This window comes from Eutrigla gurnardus (assembly GCF_963514095.1).
Source record: "Eutrigla gurnardus genome assembly, chromosome: 18".
NCBI lineage: Eukaryota > Metazoa > Chordata > Actinopteri > Perciformes > Triglidae > Eutrigla > Eutrigla gurnardus.
In genome coordinates this window covers 11,357,578-11,383,115 of record NC_139929.1, presented here as the reverse complement: position 1 = coordinate 11,383,115, position 25,538 = coordinate 11,357,578, and the positions used below count along the sequence as shown (strand labels likewise).

At 43.3% G+C, this 25,538-nt stretch overlaps 1 protein-coding gene across 1 annotated transcript in view; it reads left to right on the top strand.

The window, feature by feature from the left end:
• LOC311028766 (uncharacterized protein) overlaps positions 1–25,538 on the top strand; it is a 69,882-nt gene that overhangs the window by 16,286 nt on the left and 28,058 nt on the right. Inside the window, exons 5-16 of the mRNA XM_084033529.1 lie at positions 1,611–1,718; positions 6,196–6,363; positions 7,930–8,109; positions 12,644–12,727; positions 13,069–13,236; positions 13,410–13,493; positions 16,881–17,111; positions 17,291–17,521; positions 20,068–20,169; positions 20,470–20,546; positions 20,879–21,023; positions 22,121–22,358. Coding sequence (XP_083889655.1) covers positions 1,611–1,718; positions 6,196–6,363; positions 7,930–8,109; positions 12,644–12,727; positions 13,069–13,236; positions 13,410–13,493; positions 16,881–17,111; positions 17,291–17,521; positions 20,068–20,169; positions 20,470–20,546; positions 20,879–21,023; positions 22,121–22,358 — 1,816 coding nt within the window. The remainder of the gene's footprint in view (positions 1–1,610; positions 1,719–6,195; positions 6,364–7,929; positions 8,110–12,643; positions 12,728–13,068; positions 13,237–13,409; positions 13,494–16,880; positions 17,112–17,290; positions 17,522–20,067; positions 20,170–20,469; positions 20,547–20,878; positions 21,024–22,120; positions 22,359–25,538) is intronic.

The following is a 25,538-nucleotide window of genomic DNA, read 5'->3' as shown; positions in this document are numbered from 1 at the left end:
GTGTTAATCTTTTGCAGTGTGTGCATGCATGGATAATTCAGCGTCGTCGTGTCACCACGTCTGTGTGTGCGCGGGCGTGTCGGCGCCGGGAAAGCGGTCGGTGATGCATACATTTGGACGTGTGAGCTCATGTGTGCAGCGCACACAGGCGTGCACGCGCCGCGCAATATCATTTCACGCAATATTATTTCTCATATAGCTGTAATGACATTAGGCCGATATGTTGATTATACTGTCGGCAAACAGCAGCCTGCTGATTGGGTTAGCATATTACCCTATATCACATCTCTCCATTCATCCCCGTGTTTTTTTTTATTGCCCTCATTTTTCCAAATCACTTCCCACTTCCCCCAGTTTCCTGGGCGAGGTTCCAGGCTATGCAAGCAGGTGATGTGGAGTAATATGATGATAGGGAGCCACAACAATGCAAGGAGAGGAAAGCCTCAACCTGAGAGCAGCTGTTCCTCTCTGGATGTAGGACAAAGCCTAATGATAGGATAGCAAAATGTTAGCAAATATAGGGGTAAATAAATATTTGATCACAGTGATCATGCAGGTGTTTTAGATACGGATGAAGGCTCATGTGCAGATTGGTAATGGAGGGAAAAAAAGGGTGTGATTTAGTGAAGACCCAGTATAAGTAGAGCAGCAGTCTGGATTCACCTCTCTCCTGGCCGATGTGTCGTGTAACAAACCCAAACACTTTGTATTACTGTAACACCACACAGAACACCACGGGCAATATTTATGTCACGCTGAAACAGAGGCTTTGGGTGCTGTTGTGGCTCTCAAGACGGCAACATGAGCATGTCTAACCGTCGAGACAGGAAATTTCCCCCCGCAAATTACCGATGGTGTTATTCGATATTTGCACCACATGTGTAGGTAATGATTTAGCCATGCATAGTGCTCACTAGGACACACACATGCAGTACATGGAAATAAGATAACAATAACTCACATCAGCCCTCCCCTTAATATATAGGCTGCTACAGCACGTCACGGCTGTATGACACTTGGAGGAAAAATGAACTGTGGTTATCGCGAAATTAAAAAAAGGGGGACTGATTTAATATTCAGCCGTGGCTGAAGGGGCTGGGGGGAAGGGAAAGAGGGCGGACCTGTGAATGGGGGAGGGGGTGGCGGCGATGAAGACGGAGGAAATTAATCAGTGGTATCATCTCCATGGGAGTTATGCTAACCACTGACCTCAGCGCTTTAGTCAGCCTATGAAGGAGCTCCTCCTGTAGTTGCTGCCATAACAAACCAAACCCACCGAATTAACATGAATATACATTTAAACACAAACACATCAGACTTATGAGCCCAACACCTCCAGACAAGCCAACTCAATTTGTGTGCGTTAGTGTGTGATATATATATATCTGTGTATACTGTCTAGTATGGGAAATTTCTGCATTGTCTATTGTCTGTAATTCTTTGTCATATTATTGCGATTTTTTCCCCATTATTCCATTATTCCACACAATGTCAGTCATAACTGTCAGGTGTCACAACAGAGGATCTTTGAGTGACGAGAACACACATGCCACAGCTCTGCATGCACTTTATGACAGTGAATGAACATGAACTCCTGACTGTGTTTCCAGGCCGAGGCCAAAATGTCGGAGCTCAGCGCCTTATTTGAGAGACGGATTGAAGAGAAAGCGGCGAGCATCGACCAACTAACTGAAGAGCTGAATGGAGTGAGACAAACGGTAGGGTTGAAGATGCACACACACACACACACACACACACACACACACACACACACACACACACACACACACACACGACTGCGATGTGCAGTGTGAGTGGCTTTTTCTGCGACAGTCCTACACAAACATGTTACACATTGCTAAATGTCCTGTTATTAGACTGGCAGAACCTCCCGCTTACCCAATAAGAATATGCTGTGAAGGTAGACTGCCTATTTTTTTTTTTTTTGTCAAACACACAAGTGCACACATGAATGTGTCATAGTGAAAAGCTTTAGAGCAAATTAAGAATTTCATTATGCATTATGAAGCTTTGGCTTACATTATTGGGTGACCCCTGGGATTCCAATTTAAGTGCATTATCATAGCGCTTCAATCAGTTTCCCACCTGCTTATGTTGTACCATTTCAATTATACAGATTGCCAGTGCTGGAGCTTATTGAGCTGTACTTTTGATTCAAAGGCACACCGGCCCATTAAGGTACAAGCGGCGACAGAAAATACACACGCAAACGCACAAGTACACACCACTTGATCTGCATATTATTATGCTTTTGATCGAATGCCAAGGTTTCTCTGAGAAAGACGGTCGGGAGTCAAATGGAGCGAAGGCATACACACAGCACCTGTAGGATTTGTGTGTGTGTGTGTGTGTGTGTGTGTGTTCATGTGTGTGTGTGTGTGAGAGAGGCAGCTGTGAAATCTCCACCTGTTTAATTGAATTAGCCTGGTTAATGTATTCACACCAGCTGCCAAAAATGCACGGCCTTAACGAGCTCGTTAGAGCAATTAGCTAATTAATTGTCTGTATAGCAGCGGCTTCCCAAAGAGCTGCGTCTTTATTATCTGATGGCTGCCGCCTGTTGGATCGTTGAATGAGTGCTGATAATGCATTGCTGTCACACTGCATGACTGAATGTGTGTGTGTGTGTGTGTGTGTGTGTGTGTGTGTGTGTGTGTGTGTGTGTGTGTGTGTGTGTGTGTGTGTGTGTGTGTGTGTGTGTGTGTGTGTGTGTGTGTGTGTGTGTGTGTGTGTGTGTGTGTGTGTGTGTGTCCTCTCAAATGTCACGTATTTCTACATATATGTGTGTACATCCACCCGGTGCACAGATGCTTGTGTATACGTTTTCCTGTGCCTGTGTGCGGTATATACGCTGAGAATATGGCGGCCAATATCGGTGTGCATATTGCAGTGAAAGGTTATGTGGGGGCCATCACTCCCACAGGTAAAGACAGAGCAGTCCTCCTAGCCACTTTCTAATCTCTCTTTTATTAGAAGTTAATATCTCGCCTGCTCTTTCTCACTTCACACTCCCACCTGCTTAGAAATGGCCCCGCTCCATCTTTTTAATTCAATTATATTAGCCACCCTCTCTCTCTCTCTGTCCCTCTCTCTCTGTCTCTCTCTCTGTCTCTCTAGCTCTCTCTCCCCCCCTTAACTCTGCAACTCACACTCAATCTCTTTTTTTTCTGTCTGTCTCTTCCCACCCACCCCTCCTTCCTTTGTCCTCAAATGTTCCATTTCTATTCATAATCCTCGATGGAGGATAGACTTTGGCCAATCAAGGATTTACGCAAGCCGTTCTCCCTTTCTCCTCTCCTCCGCCTTGGTGGCAAAAAAAACATATTGGGAGGAGAGAATAAAAGAAAGGAGACAGGAGGAGGCGGCGGGGGGCTGGAGCTGAGGGGAGGACCCCAGGGGTGTAACCTTAATTGCTAAAGTAATGAGACTTGATCAGATTGAGGCTTCTCTCTCAATAGGGACTACTAATATGAAAGTCCAAGGCTTAAGCACTAATTTGAAATAAAATCACTAATCTGATATTCTTTCTTCAGGACTTCCGGCCAAGATCCCATACTCCCTCACTGGAGAATTAAGACTTTACACAGACCACATGGGAACTTTTAATCATCTCTGATGGTGGCAGATTTGGAGATGAGAAAAGTCACTGTAATGTATTCATTATGTAACAATATTGCATAGTTCTGAAAGTCAGCGGCATGAAGACCTTGGACTATAAGAGGGGGTTTGAGAGACAGTGTGATCTTTATTTCACTGCCTGTTGGATAAACAGCAGTGACCGTAAAGTGGGTAAGACTGTGGCAAAGTCAATATAGCGTATGCATATTTGAGTAGAATACTGAATATAAATATTTTGAGAGAGCTTATTTTTAACAGAACTTCTTGTTTTTGTTTACTTTTTAGGTTTATTTACAGTGACTTTTATTATCTGAACATACCAGTTTACAAAAATTACAGATTATATGTTACATAATTTTGCCATGAGATAATTCAGGCCATTCTATTAAGTATTTATTCTTATGTCTTAGGGAAATCTAAAGTACACTTCTTAGGTTCAGTGTTACAGACCAACGTAAATCCAAATGTAATAGATAGTAGCCAATATAGTCATTAAGAGTAAAGAAAATGAATACAGGCTTGATATGTTGTGTTGTAGTGAATATTAATAACTGAACAGGTAAATGATGGATGGCTTTTTAATAACTTAATTTAGTTATTGAACATAAGGACTAAAGATGGTGTTGCTAGTGAAGGTTTAGCTGTGTTCGAGTCGTTCTTCACTCACCAAGCTCAGAACTGGCACTGATAGCACCATAGAGTTACAGTTATTTAAAAAACAAGTCATAGAACTATTTTTGTGTAATATTTGGATGTACTGTTTAGCATTTCTATTGTCTATGGAATGGCATGATTCTTACAGCACAGTTAAAGTTCTAGTATGTAAACTTCAGGCGATATCATTGCTTTAACTTGGTTGAACTGGTGATCATGAAAATGCATAAATGTGCTTTTTCCTTTTTCTTTTTTTTCATTCAAAATTCCTCTTGATGGCTTAACACGAAGAGCACAAACTTTTGCCCACTCGTGTAATGTGTTGGACTTGGCTCCGGCGCCGCAATTCACACCTAATTGTCTCAGCTTTTGTGGAACTTATTTTATTTCCCAATGGTCACACTAAAAATTGCTGGAATATCCAGATAAAAGAGTCGTTTTAATTCAGCGTCGCGATGCTGGGTGCCCCATTACTTATAATTGTTACCATCCATTAGCCGCGCTGTAGATGAGTTAACTGCATTAAAGAGCACCTTTAGCTCGCCGTTACAATGGGGCTGGATGATAGATATACTGCAGAGTCTGGAGAGGAGGCAGAGGTGGGCTGTGTCTGTGCCAAGACACAAGTCCTGGACCGCAGTCTGCTGTTAGAGGAGGAAACAAGAGAGCTGGAGGGAGATCAAAAACCATAAAACATGGCTGTACTTCGTTCTACCTTGGGTAGGGGTGTCTCAAAAAACAACCCTTTTTTTTTTGGTGTGCCTTTAAAAGGATACTGCACAGTACAGTAGGTACCCGCTATGTTTGCGTGTGTTTGAGGCTCTATTGTGTGTGGGGTCATCCGTCTTAAATGAGCCAGACTTGACAAAATAGTGTAAAATGTGTTTGCATGTGCGTGTGTTTGTGTGTGTGTCTGTCTGCGCAGCCTCCTTGCTAATCTAACACAGGGCTCATTTAACACAGTGCTAATGAATAGGGTCTTTGATTTGGCTTTGCTGTTCTGAACCACAGGCCCACACACACTCACATTCATGCAGGGGGTGAGGAGTTCAACCACTGTCTGCTTCTTTGCAAATAACCACTCTCTTTTTCCCCTCCATGATAACTCAGACACTCACTTATGTGGAGCACAGCAACAGTTATTTTGTTGTGGCTTTAATAAGGTGGATGTGTTTTATCCTTTTGTAAAATAAATAATGCTACTGGAAGTGATGAGTTACGATTGAAATGTTTGAGGTTGATGATGAAAATAATGACGGCAGTTGTTTATGCTACATTACAACAGTCCGACTGGAGTTGGAACATTTATCAAAACAAAATAATAATAATAACAATATACCAGAGTAATGGACCTCACACAAAACATGATAAATTCATTGTTTTGTTTGTATCTTTAGTGCAACTGCCAACAACATTGCTGGACAGACATCACATTGTGATCCATCAGAGCTGGTGCTCTAGACATCTGCTGCACATGTGAGATGAATACATGATTTTACAAGACTATTAGAAGATAGTTTCTTGGAGAAGATGTTGGAAATTTTGAAAAAGAAAATGCGAGGGGCTCAGTAGGGGGCTACCATGATGGTCACTGAACAAGTGGTGCAGAGACGTCACCAGCAAAGATGCTTTAAAGTCGCAAAAACATGCAATCTTAAGTGAGCATATAGTAAAACGTATAAAGGCAGCTATTAAGTAACATTTAGCCGACAATTTATTTATTTAAACATTTATCTTGACAATTATCAGCTCTCTGATACTTCGGAGACGGAGAAATAATGTTGCTCTGCATTTTCTGCATACATACAAAGCAGGTAAAACCTACAGACTGCAGTAATAGTATACATGTATACGTACAGTACAAGATGTTCTGTTGTCAATGTGTGTGTGTGTGTGTTTAAGATGAAAGAGAGAGAGGAGCATGTGAGGCACCTGGACCAGGATGTGGTCGGTTTGCGAGCCACTCAGGACTCTCTGAAGGGAACCTTGGCTATGAAGGAGGAACGCACACAACAGCTGGTCCAAGACAACGCAGAGCTCAGAGGAAGCCGGGCTTCACTGCAGAGCAAAGTAGGTAGCACACTCTCTCTCTCTCTCTCTCTCTCTCTCTCTCTCTCTCTCTCTCTCTCTCTCTCTCTCTCTCTCTCTCTCTCTCTCTCTCTCTCTCTCTCTCTCTCTCTCATATACACGCACACGGGAGGGGAGCTCTTCTTAAATAAGGAACAGAATTGGGCAACCTTCTCTAAATCAAATCCAGTCAGGTTCATCGGGGAATTCTCCTCATTTTTTACTTCCTTCACAGTTAATCATCCGTCCTTCTTCCCCTCCTCCTCCGCCTTCCCTCTCTCGCCCTCTCTCCATATTTAATAACTCATCGCCACCATCTTAGCTCCGCAGAGGGTTGGCTCGTTGTACAATAAAGGACCGTGTTCGTGTGAATATCACTTAGCCAAGAGAGGGAGCAAGCGTGGCGGGGGGGAGGGGTTAAATGTTGTTTTTGTTTCTTTCTTTTTGTCTGTTCGTACGATTTCTTTTTTCTTCAGATCATTCTTTCTTTTTTTGTTCTTTCCCTTTCTCTCATCTCCCTTGTCCAGTCTCGCCCTCGCCCCAACGAGAACCAACGGTAATGTATGGGAACATTAAAGAGTCATACGCATGATGAATGGAATGGCCTTTAGGTTTCTCCCGTTGTCCTTTTTCTCTCTCCCTCTGTATTTCCTTTCTCTCCCTTTTCTCCTCCTCTTGGTATATATCGGTGTGGAGCGTGGCGATGATGTGTTTCAGGCTTAAATTATCCCATTTACTGTGTCCTTGACCAACGCCAAGTCATTCATCTGCTACTGGTGTTTTAGTGGTGCGGGTGCCCTGCAGACAACCAAACAAAGCATATTCAAGCATGTTAATTACTTGACTTAGGGAACACTTGAAAGACTCTCTGAAACGGCCACTTTATGCCCTTACTTTTACACTACATCTTAATTACTCCTGTTCCATTACTGACATCATTCATGTATCCTGAGTGTATGAGTCTAGGGGGTAATAGACCAAACACTACATTTACAGCCTATTATTAGTGACACACCAGGTATTTTGAACAGTTTACACCGGCACCCATTTTTGTTCTTACAGCCATCCGAGGGATGTTTATACGTGACGTCCGGCAGCATTATTTCAGTGGACAAAGAATGTGGCGTGTTTTGAGAGGAACCTGTCTAAGTAGAAGCATATTCTTCCTCTTGTGTGATGTGGAACACAAAGAAAAAGGGACCACTACTGCCAGCAAGCCTCGTCCGTTTAAGAAGCACAAGTCTACAGTTAGTGTCCTACGACTTTATGATGTGTAGTGAACAGTTTTATTGGTCCTGAGTCAAAGCAGTAACTGTAGGGTTCCCCAGCTTGGCACAAAGCCTTTATGATGTTCCCTTTCACTGCTATGGAGACCGAGTGGAGGCAAACGTCCCCAAATTCGACTTTCATCGCCCTTCTCCTTCTGCTTGTATCTTGTTGTAACGGTTCAGCCATTCTTCTCCTTGTGTGCCTCCTCAGCTTTGACTCCAGCCGCCCACGACTGTCCCTCTCTCAGCCGTTTGGATTAGACATCCTGCACTTATTCTTCATCTCTCTCTCTCCCCTCAGTTACGAACCAGTGAGTGCACGTTGAGCGACATCAGTGAGATCCTGGATCAGACCAAAACCAGCCTGGACACGGAAAGGGAGCAGAGACGGCAGATCCAAGACCAGTTGCGCCATGCCAACAAAGAGACGGAGCGTCTGCAGCAGGAGCTGATGCACGTGCGTCACGCCACGGAAAAGAAGGTAATTGGGTTCCTCCTAAAGGTCGTCATTCAACATATTAAATGATAAATCCTTGCAAAACTTTACTTGTCCAACTTTGCCATTTTATTGTGACAATTAAACGGAGACGAGCGCGGTCGACTTAGCCGTTGTTGGCCGCATATTGTTGACATTGATACATTATCAGCAACTTCATTTGCTCACAAGGTCAAGAAACATTTTCGAGACAAAGCGGACAATGGGAAGAAATAGTTAAACTGAAAAATACGCAATTTCTACAGGATGGAGATGGAATATAATATTCACTTTAATGTAATGCATTGTCTTTTCCCACAATAGGGCAGATAAGAAGGGTTGTACAGGTGAGGGATTCATTTAAATATTCAATTTTCAAACGTAATATTCACTCTGACAGGTATTGTCTATTTCTACAATGGTGCTGATAATACGGTTTTAGATAATGGGTAATGGGATGTTCTGATATTTAGAGCCTTATTAAAAGCACGCACTTTTGACGAAGACGGACTTGACATAAATTTGAATTGTTCAGCTGAAATGGGATTTTTTTCCCCCCATCTAGGACTGCTGCAAAACTCAAAAGAACTGCATGCTCATATAGTATATTACTTGTCAGGCCTTTTTTTTTTTGCTCTGCCCTTTTTGATATACCAAAAGCATACGTTAGAGTTAAGTGGTTTGTATTCAGCCTTCAATTAAGAGGGTTAGAAAGATACTTTTCATACTTTGGTATGCATTTAAAAAAAAAAAATCAAACGAAACAAAAGGGAAACAGCCCACGAGGTCCAGTCCTTGTCACTGGCCAGCCTCTTCACTGACTCACTTCAGAATATTTTTAGGGTTTGTAATTCTGTCTGGTGAAGTGAACATTAATTCCACTGATGGAAGAAACAAACATTAGCTTATACGCAAGAAGAATCTTTATTTGTTCCTTTTGTCGTGGATGTAGAGTGTATGCGATTAAGCTACAGTTCTGTGTGTGTGTGTGTGTGTGTGTGTGTGTGTGTGTGTGTGTGTGTGTGTGTGTGTGAGGTTGTGTCTGTCATGTTTGGATTCGGTTAAGTCAACGGATGGACCATTACACTCCGTCCAGGGATCTGGTTTCTGCTCCACATCTGGTGCTGCTTTATGCACCAAAACTGTTCTTTCTCTGATCTATTACAAGATTTCTCTCTCACACGCATCCCCCCCCCCCCCCCCACACACACACACACACACACACTAACAGCTTTGCATTCACTCATGAACACTTCATTCTATTATTGTATGGACGCTGGTAGCAGTAGGTGTATGTAAAAGAGAGAGAGAGCGGGCTACTTGAGAGAAGTTAGTGTTAAGTATTTTCTTCTGCAGCGCTAAATGTCCTAACATTAGCACAGCTGAACAAATACTGTCAACACTCTCTTAGTTAGGCGTCTTTGCTTAGAAGAGCAGGAAAGCAGTTTGCCTTTTTCTGTCTTCCACTCACTTTTTTTATTGACTGAATGTGCCGGGAAGCACCGCTCTGACTTGTTTCTGTGTGTTGTTTCTCTTGGTTGAACCGCTTTATCAACAACACTTTATCAAACACTGATTTTTATATTAAGAACTTATGAAATTAACTAAATCAGAGCAGATGTTTGCGTGATTTGTGTGGAAACAAATCTTCCCACACAATCCTCCTTAATGTCTTTTTAATCCCTCATCCTTTATTCTTGCGTATCTCCTTTTATTTGCTCTCCATCACTATTAGCAGTTCTCTCCACTGACTCACACGCGTCATCTTCCTGCAAACGGCCACATGTCGCTGTAGTTTGAACATGTGGTTAAAGTGTTCCAAACCCCCCCACTGAGGAACTTGAAAGCGGTGAATCCATTAACATGACAAGAGGCTTTGTCAGAGATGAGCCGCTTCATCTTCTCAGAACCTAAAAAAGTCACTTGCTCGGTTCTTTGGAGGCTCCCCTTTTTTGAAATGTTCAGGTCATAAATGTACACAGGAAGGGGAGAAAGGAGGGATCGAGTGAGACGAATGGATGTCTTTAGTTTGCAGTTAGAGGAGCTGTATAAACGTGAAATTCTGAAAACGCGTGGCCGTTATATAGTTTGGCACTGGCCCGTTGTGTGAAGGGCCTCCTCGTGATGAAGTGGTCTCCTGGTGGCGGCAAGGTCTCCAGGACTGGACGTGGCAAAGACTCTCTATTCAACTGGTATTACAAGACAGAATGGCATGGGCTAGCTGGTTAGCGTGCTCATTCCAGTAACCTCTTCACTTCCTGTTGATAATGGTTTGAACTATAATTCTTGCCAGAGCTTACAAATCGCACCATTTAAGACCTCCATATCTGATGGGTCTTCACACTCATGTTGAAATTGTTTGATTCTGAATACACAAGACGGAGATGGTCACTGATTCAGCTGCTCGGAGAGAGAAGAGGGAAAAAAAATAACTTATAAAATGCAGTGTGAAACCTGGATGTTGGTTCAACGTGTGATGGCCAATCATTTTTATTTATTGTAACACTCTCAGCACAGTGTTTCCAGCTTCCCCGCCGGGACTCCGCTCATAGTTCCTCTGTAAAGCACGTTGGATAGGAGAATTCAAATTGCATATGATTTGAAATGAATGAAGGGGAGAGAGAGAAAGTCAACGGACTGAAAAAGAGCAGTGTTGTGGAAGGTTGTTCAAGTCTCCAAGGTTGGATTTGGACAAACGTCGGTCCTGCTCACAATGCTTCACAACCATCAGAATGCCTTACTGCGTTTTTTTTCTCTCTCTCTACTTTCTCTCTTGATCTCACTTATTGCTCATTTCTTGTCTTGCCTTTGCCACTTTTCCCTTTCATCCCCACCGCGTCACCCACCACCCCACACCCCCACTGTTCAAATATTATATCTCCCCCTCCTGTCGTCCTCTCCCCCCTTATTTCTCCCTTTCTTTATCTTGTCATTGCCTGTCAGTAGGGATTCTGTCTGCGCTGAGTGTTGTGTGCGCGTGCGAGCGAACGTGTGAACACACTGAGACTGAGATACACTTAAGAGCTCATTGATTTAAAAATACCTTCGATATTGGAGGTCCCCTCCTGCAGATTCGTTCAGAAGCTTATCACACGCGCGTATAGACATCCACGTAGAGATATGCATAAACCAAAGCTCCACTCCAAAGTTTCTCCTTAAACTTTGTGATTGACCTAGTTAGCGCGTCGTCTTGACAAGTTGTCTGTTTTGACACGACATCCTCCGGTGTTTATCAACATCCATTTTGCATTTCACGCGCTCACATTGGGAATACGCACGCACACACACACACACACACACACACACACACACACACACACACACACACACACACTCGAGGATGAATCTAGCCAAGATTTGAAAACGGCAGGAAGTAAGTGTTGTGTTTGCGATGGGTAAGTGGAATGACTTGTATTTGTCACATTGAATGAATACTCCGGTCATTTTTTTTTATAGTGCAAATGTGTTCCACTCCGTCCGTGGAATATGGAACCCAACCGACATTATTCCCATACAGGGTACTATATTCGAACGAGTCTGTGTTTACATGAGCAATCATTCGTGATTTAGCTGTCATGTCCACGGCGGTGTGTATGCAGGTTTTTTTTTTTTTTCCTCCCCTTGCCGTAGCTCAGGTTTTTTGCGTTTAGCGAGCCTGGCCGCTGACAGCCAGAGGTGAGAGGTCAAAGAGCCAAGTTAACGCCATCAATCCCCATGGACGGTTACAAACGAGCCCTCAACACTGGTCAAAACAATCCCTGCATCATGCAGGACGGACAGGAGGTGGGAACGGAAGAGCAACTTTTGGCATAAAGGAACTCAAACAGTATACAAGAAAACTGTCCCTAACTCCCACTGTTCCCTTTTTTTGGAGATGACCTGGTTGAAAAGTTTAAGCATCTTCACAAACATATTTAGGCAGACATAAGTGCTTATACAAAAGTATCCCAAATAACTTTAAAAACCTGTTCAGCCAGAACTGACAGCATACCATGATACCTGATACCGTTTTGTTTTGACTGACCTCAAACAGGAAGACCACAAGATACAGACTCAGTAAACACGGGCAGAAGAGATAAAAAAAAAAAACGTTTCCCCAACGAACTTGTGAGGTCTCACACCCACATAAAAGCACACACACACACACACACACACTTGGCACAGAACTGAAGAGGGTAATTAGGGAAGGTCACCAAGGAAACAGACAAACACATGCGATTGTCAGACATACTGTATGCTGAAGAGAAGCACAAACAACAGTTTGTCTGTATGTAGCGTCATCCACCCGCCGCCAGCATTAAACGCAAATATGAAAACAAAGTGGAATATTTTATCTCAAGCTTTGTAATCAGCAACCTAAGGTCCCGCTGTTCTCTGAGATCCAGTTTGTGTTGCCAACGACTCAGAGAGATACGATCCCTAACATAATGTTACACTGTGAAAATATCATCAAAGAGAGCATCTCTGTTTAGCAATTAAAATATGTATCATCCAACAGTCTTAAACCAGAAATGTGTGTGTTTTTTTTTTTGTTAACCAGATTCAAAAGAGGGAGATTAAGATGTGCATGCTGGTGAAGGAGCTCACGGAGAGAAAGAAGCAGCACTCTGAATGTCAGAAAGAGGTAAAGACAACAACTTTGCTATTCTCCAAATTTATTGAAATGTTAATTCTCATGATTCATATTAATGTTAACTGTGTTAAAAGAACATTTGAGTGTTGATCCCACTAAATAAATTCAATTACTGCAATTTTTTATTTGATAATGGAATTAAAATGAAGTATCAATTTAATTATGCTTTTCATGGAGACTTTATCTTACAATGACTATTATATTACTTTTTGCATTCAAGGGTGTTATTTAAAGTGAATTTAAATATGTTTTTTTTTTTTCTCATTTCCTGGTGTGGGTGTATTGAAGTGATATCGCTGATCAAGTGGCTCCGTTTTATTGCGTTTTCCCAGTTGCTCCAAAGAGAGAACGCATTGGAGAAAGTGAGTGAGGAGAGAGACGAGCTGAGGCTCGACATGGAGGACCGGAGCAGAGAGTTGGTCCACCTCAACCAGACCAAAGAGAGACTGGAGGCGGGCTTGGCCCTGGGCCATGAGAAACTCAACACCTCGCACCTGGAGGTCAGTCTCTTCTCGGCCTGTTGTGCACGCGTTTGTGTATGCGTGCATGCATGTGTCAGGTCTGATGCAAAATCGTATGTTGGGAATCAAAGCTTGAACAAAAGGATGGGCTAAAATGCCAACATATGCAAATTAGTGGAATTTAATGTAAAGTGTATTTTCTGTGTTTTCAGGTTCGAAGCAGAGATCAGTTAATTCTGCAGTTAAGAGCTGAACTGAAGACCGCTAAACAAAAGCATCAAAAGAACCAGGAACAGGTGTGGTGGCTTTTGTAGGTCTTTTCCTTTCATTTATATTATATGTGTTTAATCAGGGATTTACTATTAACTGGTTTCTGATTATTGAGTATATTTTTAGGTTGCAGCTTTCTAAGAGAGTACACCTGTCCCTTTTAATATTGCTAATTTAGCATCTTCGAACTGAGTTCCATGAGAAAATAAGTTGGATTAGATTTTTTCCCATTTTGGGGTTTTAAATTTGTCTCAGGGCTTATTCATTTCTAGGTAGTCTGCAAGAGTTTTAAACCTATCTTACTATTTCTTTTTTCCTTTCATATGCTGAGGCTAGGTTGACTGAGCACCCCTGTTTTTTTGTTTTTTTTCCAACACTGACCTGTTTTACACCCACAGAGTTGCACATGTCTACTCAAGGGAAGTGCCCAAACCTGCAACAGTTTTGTTCAGTTGGCTAGTGAGCAGCTCCATTAGAGCAGTGGGAGGTACAGCACTTTTGCTCAAAGGCTCCTCGAAAGTTGGAGCTTCGGAAAGGGGAAATCGTTACTCATTCATGTCTGCCGCGCCCACATTTTCCCAACTGGTCCTGAGACTAAACTGGGAAACTCTCTGACTCAAGCCCGATTCCCTCACTTTTAGGCTACTGCCGCCCCCTCGCTGTCTTTTCCGTCTGTTGTCTGTGTGTGCTTTGTATGCCTACATAAAGTTATTCCGTTTCCATTTATTCCTCTCGCGGTCGTTGTTCTCGCTCAGGTGGCAGCACCGGAGGCTAAGGTTAGACACTTGAAATACGAGGTCAGAGAACGCCAGGAAGAGACGTGTCAGTTTAACGTAAAAGGTCAGAGATATCGAGCGCTTTATAGAGCAGAAAAGTGAGAGAACAGCAGCAGCTACATGTTGGGCGCCATATTGGTCAGCAACAGGTAAGGAAGAACTCTCTCTCTTCTCCTCTTCACCTCGCTCATCTCCCACTCCCCCTACAGGGGGATCTATTGATCAGTTTGAACTCTGACTTGTGAAACAGGCTCACAAGAATGATGCGCAACACCGGAGCCAGAGGAGTGTCCTGCTTCACAGCCGATTGAAGCAGAACAACTCCTAGCTCGGCTCCAATACAGAGCGGGCCGGTCGGGAGTCGAAGGTCACGGAGCTCAAGGGCGCTTTAAGTCGGCAGCACGTAGCCGCGGAGACGGCGAGTCTTTTGTGCGTCCGCTTGTCACCGTCCCGCAGCGGAACGATGCGCGCTGTTAATCCAGCCAACAACATGAAAAAGGAAAAATCGGATGCACTTACACGTCTGAGTGCGAGTGATCTAAATCACAGCGGACAATCAAGTAGTCAGAGTCTTTTGCAAAGAACAATAAACTGACCCATTTACGGCAGTCGGGTTTGATTTTTGTAGTCAACTCGCATGCATTCCCATCTACATCATCTGAATTACCAGACAAGACAAGATGACCCCTCTGTTTGTCAACCTCTCACATCCAGTTGGACACAAACATGAATGCAGAAAGAAAAAAAAAAAAAAAGGAGAATAAAGTTTGCTTTCAACCAGTGGGTCATCTCGGGTAGTCATGTGCCAGCCATGAATAATCATATGGCAGGCCAAATGAAGGTCAAAGCGACGTGTTTTCTAACATATTAAATGAGGCCTGTTTGTTTCCACAAAGCACAAGCTCCTGATTATGGTCACAAGAAAGCCATGGTGTTCCCATTAAGCCTCGTTATGAGGCCTTTCATCCAGCGACAGAACCAAATGCAAAATCCACCATTAGTTTGTGGGCCATAGTGGATACATTAAAGGGAGATAATTACTATGGCAACGACCACGTAATATATACAGCACAGCTATAATAAGTTGATAATAACAAAACACTGTTGGCGTATGACATCTTACTGTAAATTGTGTGTGTGCTTCATGGTTCGACTTTTAAAATGGTTACCTTGTGTAACCTTGAGTAAAACAGTCGTCATCGAACCAAGCTGAGTCGATGGTTTTAAACACACGCACACACACACACACACACACACACACACACACACACACACACACACACACAGGTTTTGACTCTAAAGTAGAGAATGAAAGTTGATGGTGCCCCCTCCATCCTCTCCTCTCCTCTGGTTTGTGTCTCTTTTCCTTTTGCATGAGCAAGTTTTCCACCCAGTCACGCTGCCTTCCACCCAGTGTTAGTCCTAGATGGGCCCAGCTAATCCCTGGTTAAACCAAGCTGCAGCCAACCACTGAAATCTAACTAGTTGGCTGTCATTAGTTGTAAACCCTCATGTTCTGATCCAGATTACAGCGGGATTAACGTGGATGAACTCGAGATGAGTGTTAGAGTGGGTTTAACTTTCTCAACCTCTCCCCTTGAAAGGTGAGCTACGGTAGGATTCCTTGTGTAACACCGGGATTAAGCCCGGTTTCACTTCCTGGCTTTCCCTTTCATTATGAGCGAGGTAGAGCAGCACGGCATATTGAACCATGTTAGACAAACTAGCACACATCTCTCTTTTTTTTTTTTTTTTTCAGGCACATTTAGTCACGATGAAGTCTCCTGTTTGACCGTTTGATTTCGCAGCATTATGATGATGATTGTTGCTGTAATAGTTTCAACATTACTCTTTTGGCAGCGAGTTCATTTCAGCGTTTTTAAAATTTGGAATCATGGAGGGATGCAATCAGCAGCAATTCTCTCAGCGGACAACATGGCCAGAATCATAACATTAAAAATGCAACATCAGGGAAACATTATCCGTCAACATTGATTATGCTTGAGCACCGAGCATCATTGATATAAACACAGTCCACCTCCTCTTGTCCCACTGGAGTCCTGCACTCTGTCCTGTGGTTCACCAGTCAAGTGCAGCTTGATCCGGCATCCCGCGATGGAGCCGGGACCCTGTAAAGATGTGGGCACAACAGTCACCCACCTCCCGTTGGTGGTTAGCCTGAAGTCGTATTTCATCCGTCATATTTTACTGCAACCAGACATTAGACAGCCGGGAGTAGGCTGGATGGTGGAGAAGCCTTTGGTCCCTGCAGGGTCCGCTACCTATCTTGACTCTCGATTCCCTTTCAATGGTGTTTGGCCTGGCATGTTCTGGCTGGCTGATTGGCCGTGCATTTAATCCAGTCTCCACACTCCCTTTTCTGATGTTCACAAGTGTCTTCTGTCACATGCCATAAGTGATCCAGTAGTAAATAGGAACATCTATAATGCTTCAAAATTCATAGGAGCTACTGGCCACAACATATACATGCACTGTCTTTGTCAAAGGGAACATGAGGGGGGTCAAATGTAAGACTGTTTTTGGTCTCGCAACCTTCAGGCTCCAGCTGGTTAAGTAATGGGCAAAGGTGTTTTTCTCATCAACATCTGTGCTTGATATTTTTGTGTTCACGTACAGGTGGAGACATTTGAAGGGAAGCTAAAGAAGCAGGAGCTTGACATGGAACTTCTTCAGCAGCAACTGGAAGGAGCCAAGGAGGCGCTGAAAGATTCCAGTTTACAAGCCCAGGAGCAAAAAGAAACAGTAGCCATTTTTAGACAAAAGTACACCGCAGCAATAGAGAAGGTGCATAGAGTTCAAGGGCAGGTGGAGCTTTCACAAGAGGAACTACAGTATTCACAGCAACAGGTAGATAATAGTTTACAGTTATCTTACCATTATTGCACTTTGCTTGCTCTGCGACTACAAAAAAATGTCATTAGCTCTATATCTATTCTACATACATAGGTTTACATTTTGTGAATCCTGTGACTGAAACCACGGTCTAAAATTCTCCCATTGCCTTCTTCACTACGTTTCATTGGCAGCTAAGAGAGTCCCAATTGGCAACGCGTTCAGTCGAGGAAGAACTAGCTGAGATGGAGCAGCGGCATCGGGAAAAGGTTGGCCAGTGGGAGAACTCTCAGGAGGCTCTGGACCAGTTGACTGATGAGCTCCAGGCCAACCAGAGTCTGCTGAGGGAGAGTCAACAGAAAGCGGACCATCTTAAAGGCCTGGCGGGATCCCTGCAGGAGCAGACGGACAATCTCAAACAGCAGGTCAGGACAAACATGTACACAATACAGTAGCAAATGTAGACACAGACACAGACATACATCCAGACACAAATACTACACTCAGTTTGTCCTTAATCCCTCTGTGGAGTTGTGTTTGTATCAGCCCTTACTGTTTTTTCACTAATAGAGCTCCTTTGTCTTTCATGATTTTGCAATATTCCTTTTTACTACAACATTTAAGATTTGGTGAGTCAATGTGTTTCATTGTACAGTCTAACTCCTGCAAATATGTGCATGTAAATCTATGAGTGGGGATGATCGGTGAAAACATAGGCAGGTTTAAAAAGGCAGAGTTCTGAACAAGAGAGTTGGGATTATGTGTACCGGTGTTTAGGTTCACTCAAATGGGTGTCTGTGTCCTTGTGTGAGCTCAGGTGCTTGCCGGCTCCTTCGATGTTGTGTAAGGGCATGCGTGGGCCTCCGTGTGCACGTGTCATTGGGCTGATGCGTATGCGTGTGTACAAGCGTGCATGTGTGCACTGGCGCATGTCACTTAATCTTTTCTCCTCTTTCGTTCTGTTTTATATTTACTACGTCAGGCAACAAATGAATCATCTTTATTACGGAGAAATTTAATTTGGATGAACTTAACTGCTGCCGCCAAGGTCAGACGGGCAGAATGTCATTTTAATCCAATCAACTTTAATCTGTTGGTTATAAAAGAGTTAGGCTGTTGAAGAATGGCTGTATCTCAGGCCCTTTATTACACTGGCTAATGACTTTGATTGTGAGGCGCCTATCAAGAGGCTAGGAGTTCTTCTGGTGCTTCACATCCTGCTAATTCTCTACCTCGTGTCACTGCTGGGCTCAGCTAACCCTAAAACCGCTAATGTCTTAATGCCCTGTTTACAAGAAAATCTTAACTGAAGGAAACAGTGAAATCATTTTCAAATGTAAAAGAATGAATAATAGCGTCTTTCACCACAAATGGAAAAAGGAGCGTTAATTACACAGTACATCAGGTCTGTTCACCCGGAGGCCTGCATACCGATCAGTTCTGTATACAAATACATCACATTCAAAACCTGAAACAATTCGCCCATATAACAGCAATTCTGCCACAATCCGTGTTTCACACCAGCAGAACGCCCCTGTGCAGTCAGTAACCGCCAATCCCAACATGCGTGACTATCGCATCAAGGATGAAATCGCTCCGCTGCCTCGTCCACCAGAGCGTGCTGTGGAGTGGTGAGTGGTGGCCAGTTCATCTGCCGTTGGCCAGTCAAAGAAGTGCAGTCTCTCCCATTGGTGGCCTATTGGCATGTAGGATGGGCCTGTCTGTGTGTGTGTGATGTCTGTCTGTTTAAAATAAGTGAAACAGACAATTAAAGAAAGTGAAGAAGACAGAAAACAAGGAAGATGGTTATATATGTTTACAAGAAATAATTTGATGTATGTAGTTAAAAAAATAATTAGGAAGTAGGCCTAGAATACATTTTACATTATTATAATGAGAATAAAAGCTGAGGGGATATGTCTGGCCCCGGGGCCTTTCTGAAAATGTGGCCCTTTAATAAAGTCCATGTAGCCCAGCAGTATATTATCATAATGCTAAATCTCCATTCTTGTCCATTTGTATTCTGACCACGGAATATTTCACTATAATGTAAAGATGATTACTTTAAGAAAAGAGGAATTTATCTCCTTTCCCACAACGCTGCCGACTTTTCAATGTGTTACATAATTTGCCTATTTAAAGGACAGCAGTTAAGATTGAGATGTGTGAAACATTCAGCAATACATTTAGAAAACACAATGAACTACGAGGTCTTTTTTTCCAGAGGATATTCCTTTGTATTTAAGAAAACATTGAATCCATTGCTTATTGTAGTTTCACTGATTACTGGCCTTATTAAGGTCATGTGTCTGTGGACTCTGTGATCAACATCATCAACAAATCCATTCAGAAATGAATGTAATGCATAATGATGTGTTTCCTTAGTGACACATCGGTGTCATTGTCATGTAATATTAAACCCAAAATGCATATAATCTGTTGAGATGCAATTCAGTACAAATGCACCCATTTGTTGCCTGACTTAAAAAATATTTTTGGCATTTTTGTTTGTTTTTACAATTATAATTATATATATTTTTTGCCACTCTTATTATTGTTGTTGCTATGTGTTTGTGGTGATCCTGTGTGTGTGTGTGTGTGTGTGTGTGTGTGTGTGTGTGTGTGTGTGTGTGTGTGTGTTTCTATTGTGGGTCATCATGGTTTATTGTTTTATATGTGGAGCCATTTCACCTACTTTCTGATCCTTACATTTGACTTGGTTTCTTTTATTGACAATGCTTTTTAATTTTTGTAATGTAATGTTGTTATTTTTGTGTCAAACCCAGAACGACTGGCGGACACTTTTTGGAAGCTAATGGGGAACCAAACAAAGAAAAAATATAGAATAAAGTCTACCAAAAAAAAACAACAAAAAAAACAAGCAATATTTGAATATGTTAGTTCTTTGGATTATGATTTTTTTTTCTTCTTCTTCTACCCTGACTGTATCACCTTCTCTCTCTTCTCATAGAAACTCATGTTGGAATGTGACCTACAGCTATATCAACAGAGTCATTCTCATTCTGACGAGGACTACTTCAGCCTGCTAAGACACAGACAGCAGCTACAGAAGGTAAGGTCACACATTGTACCGCTGTTCATATTACATTACATAGGTTACGTGTCATAGATGTGCACATTTTCATCAAGCCAAAACCATTAGAATAGATCCAGCACTCACATTCAGAGATAACAACTAAGAGATGGCATTAATTTACATTCCAGCTGTGTTAAAAAATAACAATGTCATATATCAGACATTTAGTTAGTTTCAGATTTGCATCGATAAAAAATGAATTGCATTACATTTCTACAAATCAGCACCCACATATTCCTGTGTGTGTATCTGCATGTGTGTGTGTGTGTGTTTCAGCGCTGCACTGAGCAGGTTGAACGCCTCGCGGAGTGTGAAAAGGCTATTCTTCAGATGAAGTCAGAGCTGGAGAGACAGTAATAACCGAGTCTATAAAACTCTCATTCTCCTCTGCTGATCCCGGTTCCTGTCCTTGTCTCGCCTCTCGTGCCCTTCCCATCTGCCTCCGCCCCCTCCTCTCTCTCATTCTCTTAACAGTCTGCTTGTGCCAAATGGCACACAGAAGCACGCTACGTGTCACATGGATAATTTAACGTGATCTAGTCAAATCATTTTTTTGTTAATTTAGCTCGTCTGTTATCTGGTTTATCTGTTTTTACGTTTTTTCTCGTTGCACACATTTTTTTTCTCGCACGGTGTTCGTTGGTAGTGTAGTAGTAGTCCTTACACTTTGCTCTCCTCCCCACAGAGCCCAGGAAAAAGTGGGCCTGAAGCAATGTCTTGCTACGTCCCACCATACGCACGTGACCATTCGCGGCCAGCTGGAACAGGAAGTGATACTTCTGAAAAAGGAAGTTGGACGCCTAGAGCTCAAGCTGGCGGACACCCAAAAGGTATTAAAGTAATGCGTATCTGCTGACCTGTCCTCGAATTTGGAGAGAGCCATGTTATTTTGACCTTTTGTCCCTTGCGCTTTTGAATTATGACTCCTCGTCTACTGTCCTAAAGTGTTGCCTGCACGTTCATCTCAAGTTACAGAACCGGAGTTTCAATTCAACTTCCCAAAAGAGGAGCACTCAACCCACCTCCACAGGCTCCAAACACACCCACTACTCATGTGATTGTCCCGTGATTGCCTGGCAGAAACAAATTGCCTCGCCATTAATTAAAGCACCAAACGTGCCAAGGCTGGTGAAATTGACTCCAATTAAGAGCTCAATGGGACACTAAATATTCAAATTACTCAAAGTGGTGACTGTAGCTTGGCAGCGTGCCAACATTGCTGGCAGTCATAGTCACATCATTCGTGTGTGTGTGTGTGTGTGTGTGTGTGTGTGTGTGTGTGTGTGGAGTCTAGGTGCAAGTGGGAACATTTGATTTTACACATTAATTTGTGCGTCCTCTGGCACGTAAGTGATCGACATGTCATGCTTACCAAGATCATCACACACACACACACACACACACACACACACACACACACACACACACACACACACACACACACATAAGCAACTGTAGTATATTCTCCTCCTTCTGCCGCCTAATATCACATAATGAGTCTGTGTCATGGAAGGACACATGCATTGAAGGCTACATATACTAGAGAATCCAATAAATTGGTCCGTTAGCAGGACTTTTTAATAAGTTTGCAATATGCACGCTTCCCAAACCCTTCAACACAACTGATTAACCTCGGCCGATTGAAAGAGATTTTGAAGTTTGCATCCGTGGCCTTTGTTTCTTAAGCTGCGTGACCAAGGCAAATGTGTCTTTTGTATTTTGAAGTCTCAGTCAAGGTTTCCCACGGATAAAAGCAAGCCTAAGCAGGGACTCAAAATCAAATAACGTGTCACTAAAACACATTTAAGGTTCCTTTTGTGAAATGCACTCTGGACACAAATCAGCAAGATGCTTGATCTGAAACACAACATGCGTGGGCACAGTCCCTTATTCACTGTTCCTCTTGGCCCTTACTTAAATGCTGCAGGCACATGTGGCACTTCTCAGACAGTCAGAGGAGGAGCTGGAGGAGGCCAGACAGGAGGCAGCGAGAAGGAGCAGCGAGGTGGACGTACAGAGAGGAGAGGTGCAGAGACTTCGGGTGGAGTTACTGACGGGGGAGGAGAAGATGAGGAATGCCATCAGAGAGAAACAGAGCCTGAGCAGTCACATCAGGCAGTTGAGGAAAGAACTGGAGGAGCAACGCGGCGAGCTGCAAGTGGCAGGTAGCAATCAGTCAATAAATCTATCACTCATTTCATCCATCCATCTGTCCAAGCATCCATCAACAACATATTGTGTATTTATATATATATATATATTATTACATAATATATTTGACAAGATTCCAGTGCAGCTTTCACTCCTGCACAGGTAAGTGGTGCTCAAGTAAAAAGTTCACCTGAGGATTTTTTCCCTATAAAGAATTGAGGTTTTTATCATGTGATCCACTAGTTTCCCTGCTTTTCTCATTTTCCAATGATGCCCAATCAGAAGGATATAGGATGCTGGAGGAGCTATACAGTGTCCCCTGCCTTTTGTTTTGAACCAACCACACTGCTGCTAGCTCAATCAGTTACTGTAGCTCAAATTAACCAGCAGTGGTACAGCAATGTGGCGATTCGGTTTCTAGCAATGTTAACTAACACACAAACACACACACACACAGACGCACGCTGCTTTAGCGCTATGGTAATGATCTAGTTTGTGTGTGTGTGTGTGTGTGTGTGTGTGTGTGCGGGCCTCGTGGTGGCCTTTGTAGTAGCGTGTCAGTGCAGGAATGGTGATGCCTGGGTCTCACTGGGCACAGCGAATGTCTCATTAAGAATTAACGTACACATCTACGGTCACGCCAGGCAAACACCTCACATACACACGCACACAGCCATTTTCTCCCAACTCCCACTGCTTTAATTAGCACATACGCACTCGCTCTCCGAGGTACAAATACACACACACACACACACACACACACTCACCTATTGTCCGCAGAGAGATGAATCTGAGGTCTTTCTCCGTGGCAGAGAGTGGCTGGCTTGCTCGGTGAACACTGCTCATTAACAAGATAGAGACAGAGGGACAACGCTGTGTAGCTTGGCCTTTGTCTGTGATCAAAACCCATTCCCTCAACTCTTACGCTCCACACAAAACCACATATTATTCCACGTTTACCTTCAGCCAGTACAATCCAGCAACGTAGAGCCCATTGTAATGACTTAAGAAGAATAATGATGCATTACTATAACAAAGGGGGCATTGTTTACCTGGATGTAGCCGGAGCCTGTATAGACTGGGTGAGGAGTCAGCTTGAGAAATTACTATTGCGGACAAAAGCCCCTTTTTTTTATTAACATGAAGCCATTGTCAAGGTTCTTTCTATGTTATGAAACAACATCTTGAGTGGAGATGATTATTTTTGTTGCTTGATAACAGTAAATCAGGCCAAGGATCTATAGGATTGTGAAAATAAACGTAAAATGTAGAATGGTATGGAAAAACACAAAAGGGTATACAGTAAAATAATGAGGGAAAAAATTGGACTAGACCACAATAAATTTCAATCAAAACCACACACACATACACAATATACCACTTGACCCATGGGCGGTCTTGTGTTTCCGGTTTTAAGCTCTGGTCCTCTACCAGGGGCCTGGAGCCTGAGGCTCCTTCAGTATCTTAGCTGTTCCTAGGACTGCGCTCTTCTGGAAAGAGATCTTGGATGTTGATCCTGGATTCTGCTGGAGCCGCTGTCCCAGTTTTGGGGTAACAGCCCAGAATGCTCCAATTACCACCGGTACCACTGATGCCTTTACTTTCCATGTTTTCTGGCTCTTTTTTCAGCCCTTGGTATTTTTCAAGCTTCTTATGTTCCTTCTCCTTTGTGTTGCTGTCACTTGGGATAGCTGCATCACTACTTCTGTTCTCTGTTTGTCCACCACCACAATGTTGGGTTGGTTAGCCATCAGCTTGGTCATTCTCCACCACCTTTGGAGGTGTCTTCCATTTTGAACTTGGGACTCTCAGCCCATAATACTCAGCACAGATGTTCCTTAACACTATGTCAGCCACTTGGTTATGGTGCTCCATGTACACCGTACCTGCCTGCAGCTTACACCCTGCTGTTATGTGCTGGACTGTGTCAGGGACAGCCTGCACCTGGGCTCCTGTCTGGTGTGGTAGACCATGGTCTCTATTGACCTTATGCTCACATCTGCTGTCCTTCAGACCAGCTTTTTCTAGCAACTGGTATGATTTCTCCATATCTATTCTATTTCTATTTAATGCTGTTCAGGGGCTTCCATGATGGTTCCCCCTCGTCCTCCTCCTTATCGGTTGTCTTCTGTCTAAGATATTTTCTCACTGATAGGCTATCACTTGGGGCCGTCTTCCTGATGTACTCCTGGATCTCGGTTGTTTCAACCTGGATATTGGCTGCGATGCTCACTAGTCCTAGGCCTCCCTCCTTCCTCTTAGTTTACAATCTCAGAGTGCTGGAGCTTTCTTGTCTTCATATCAAGGGCTTCTATCTCTCTACCTGGCTGGGTAATTATACAAGTGGGGTATCTGATGACTGGCTGTGCGTATGTGTTGACAGCTCTCATCCTGGTCTTTCCATTCAGCTGACTTTTCAGGACTTGCCTTATTCTATGTAGGTATTTGGCTCTGGCTGACTTTTTTTGTGGCCTCTTCATGGTTTCCGTTTGCTTGCAGGACTCCAAGGTATTTGTAGCTTTGCCCCGATGTTGCCTTCTGGTAATTTAACCACTTCAGTGGTGATCGTCTTGCCTCTCTTGGATATCATCTGACCACACTTATCTAGCCCTAATGACATTCCGATGTCATTCCTGTAGATCCTGGTGATGTGGATCAGTGAGTCAATGTCACTCATTCCTGGCATTCAGCTTGATGTCATCCATGTAGAGAAGGTGGCTGATTTTACTCCAGTTAGAAATCGGTATCCGTAGCAGCTCTTAGTGATGATCTGGCTGAGGGGGTTCAAGCCTATGCAGAACAGCAGCGGGGGGAGAGCAATCGGCTTTGATTTGGCCTCTGGGGTCCTCTTCCAAGGACCCACTGAGTTCTTGGTGAAGGCTCTTTGTGTCCTGTTGATGTTGTACAGTTCCGAGCATTCCAGTATACATGTGTGTGGCAATCCAGGCCATGCCCAGGTTGGTGTGTCTGATCTTACAGCCCGAGTAACTGCTTTGTCAACCAGTAGCTGGTGTGTGTTACTACCAACTCCTTTCTGGGCCCCACTCATGTCTTGATCCATGCACCTACTCATCCTCATGCCTAACAGTAGCTTCCATGTTGTGCAGAAGCAGGTTATTGGCCGGGAGATAGAAGGAATTGCTATCTTCTGGGGGTTCTTTCATGATCAGGACTGTCCGGTCGTGGGTTAACCA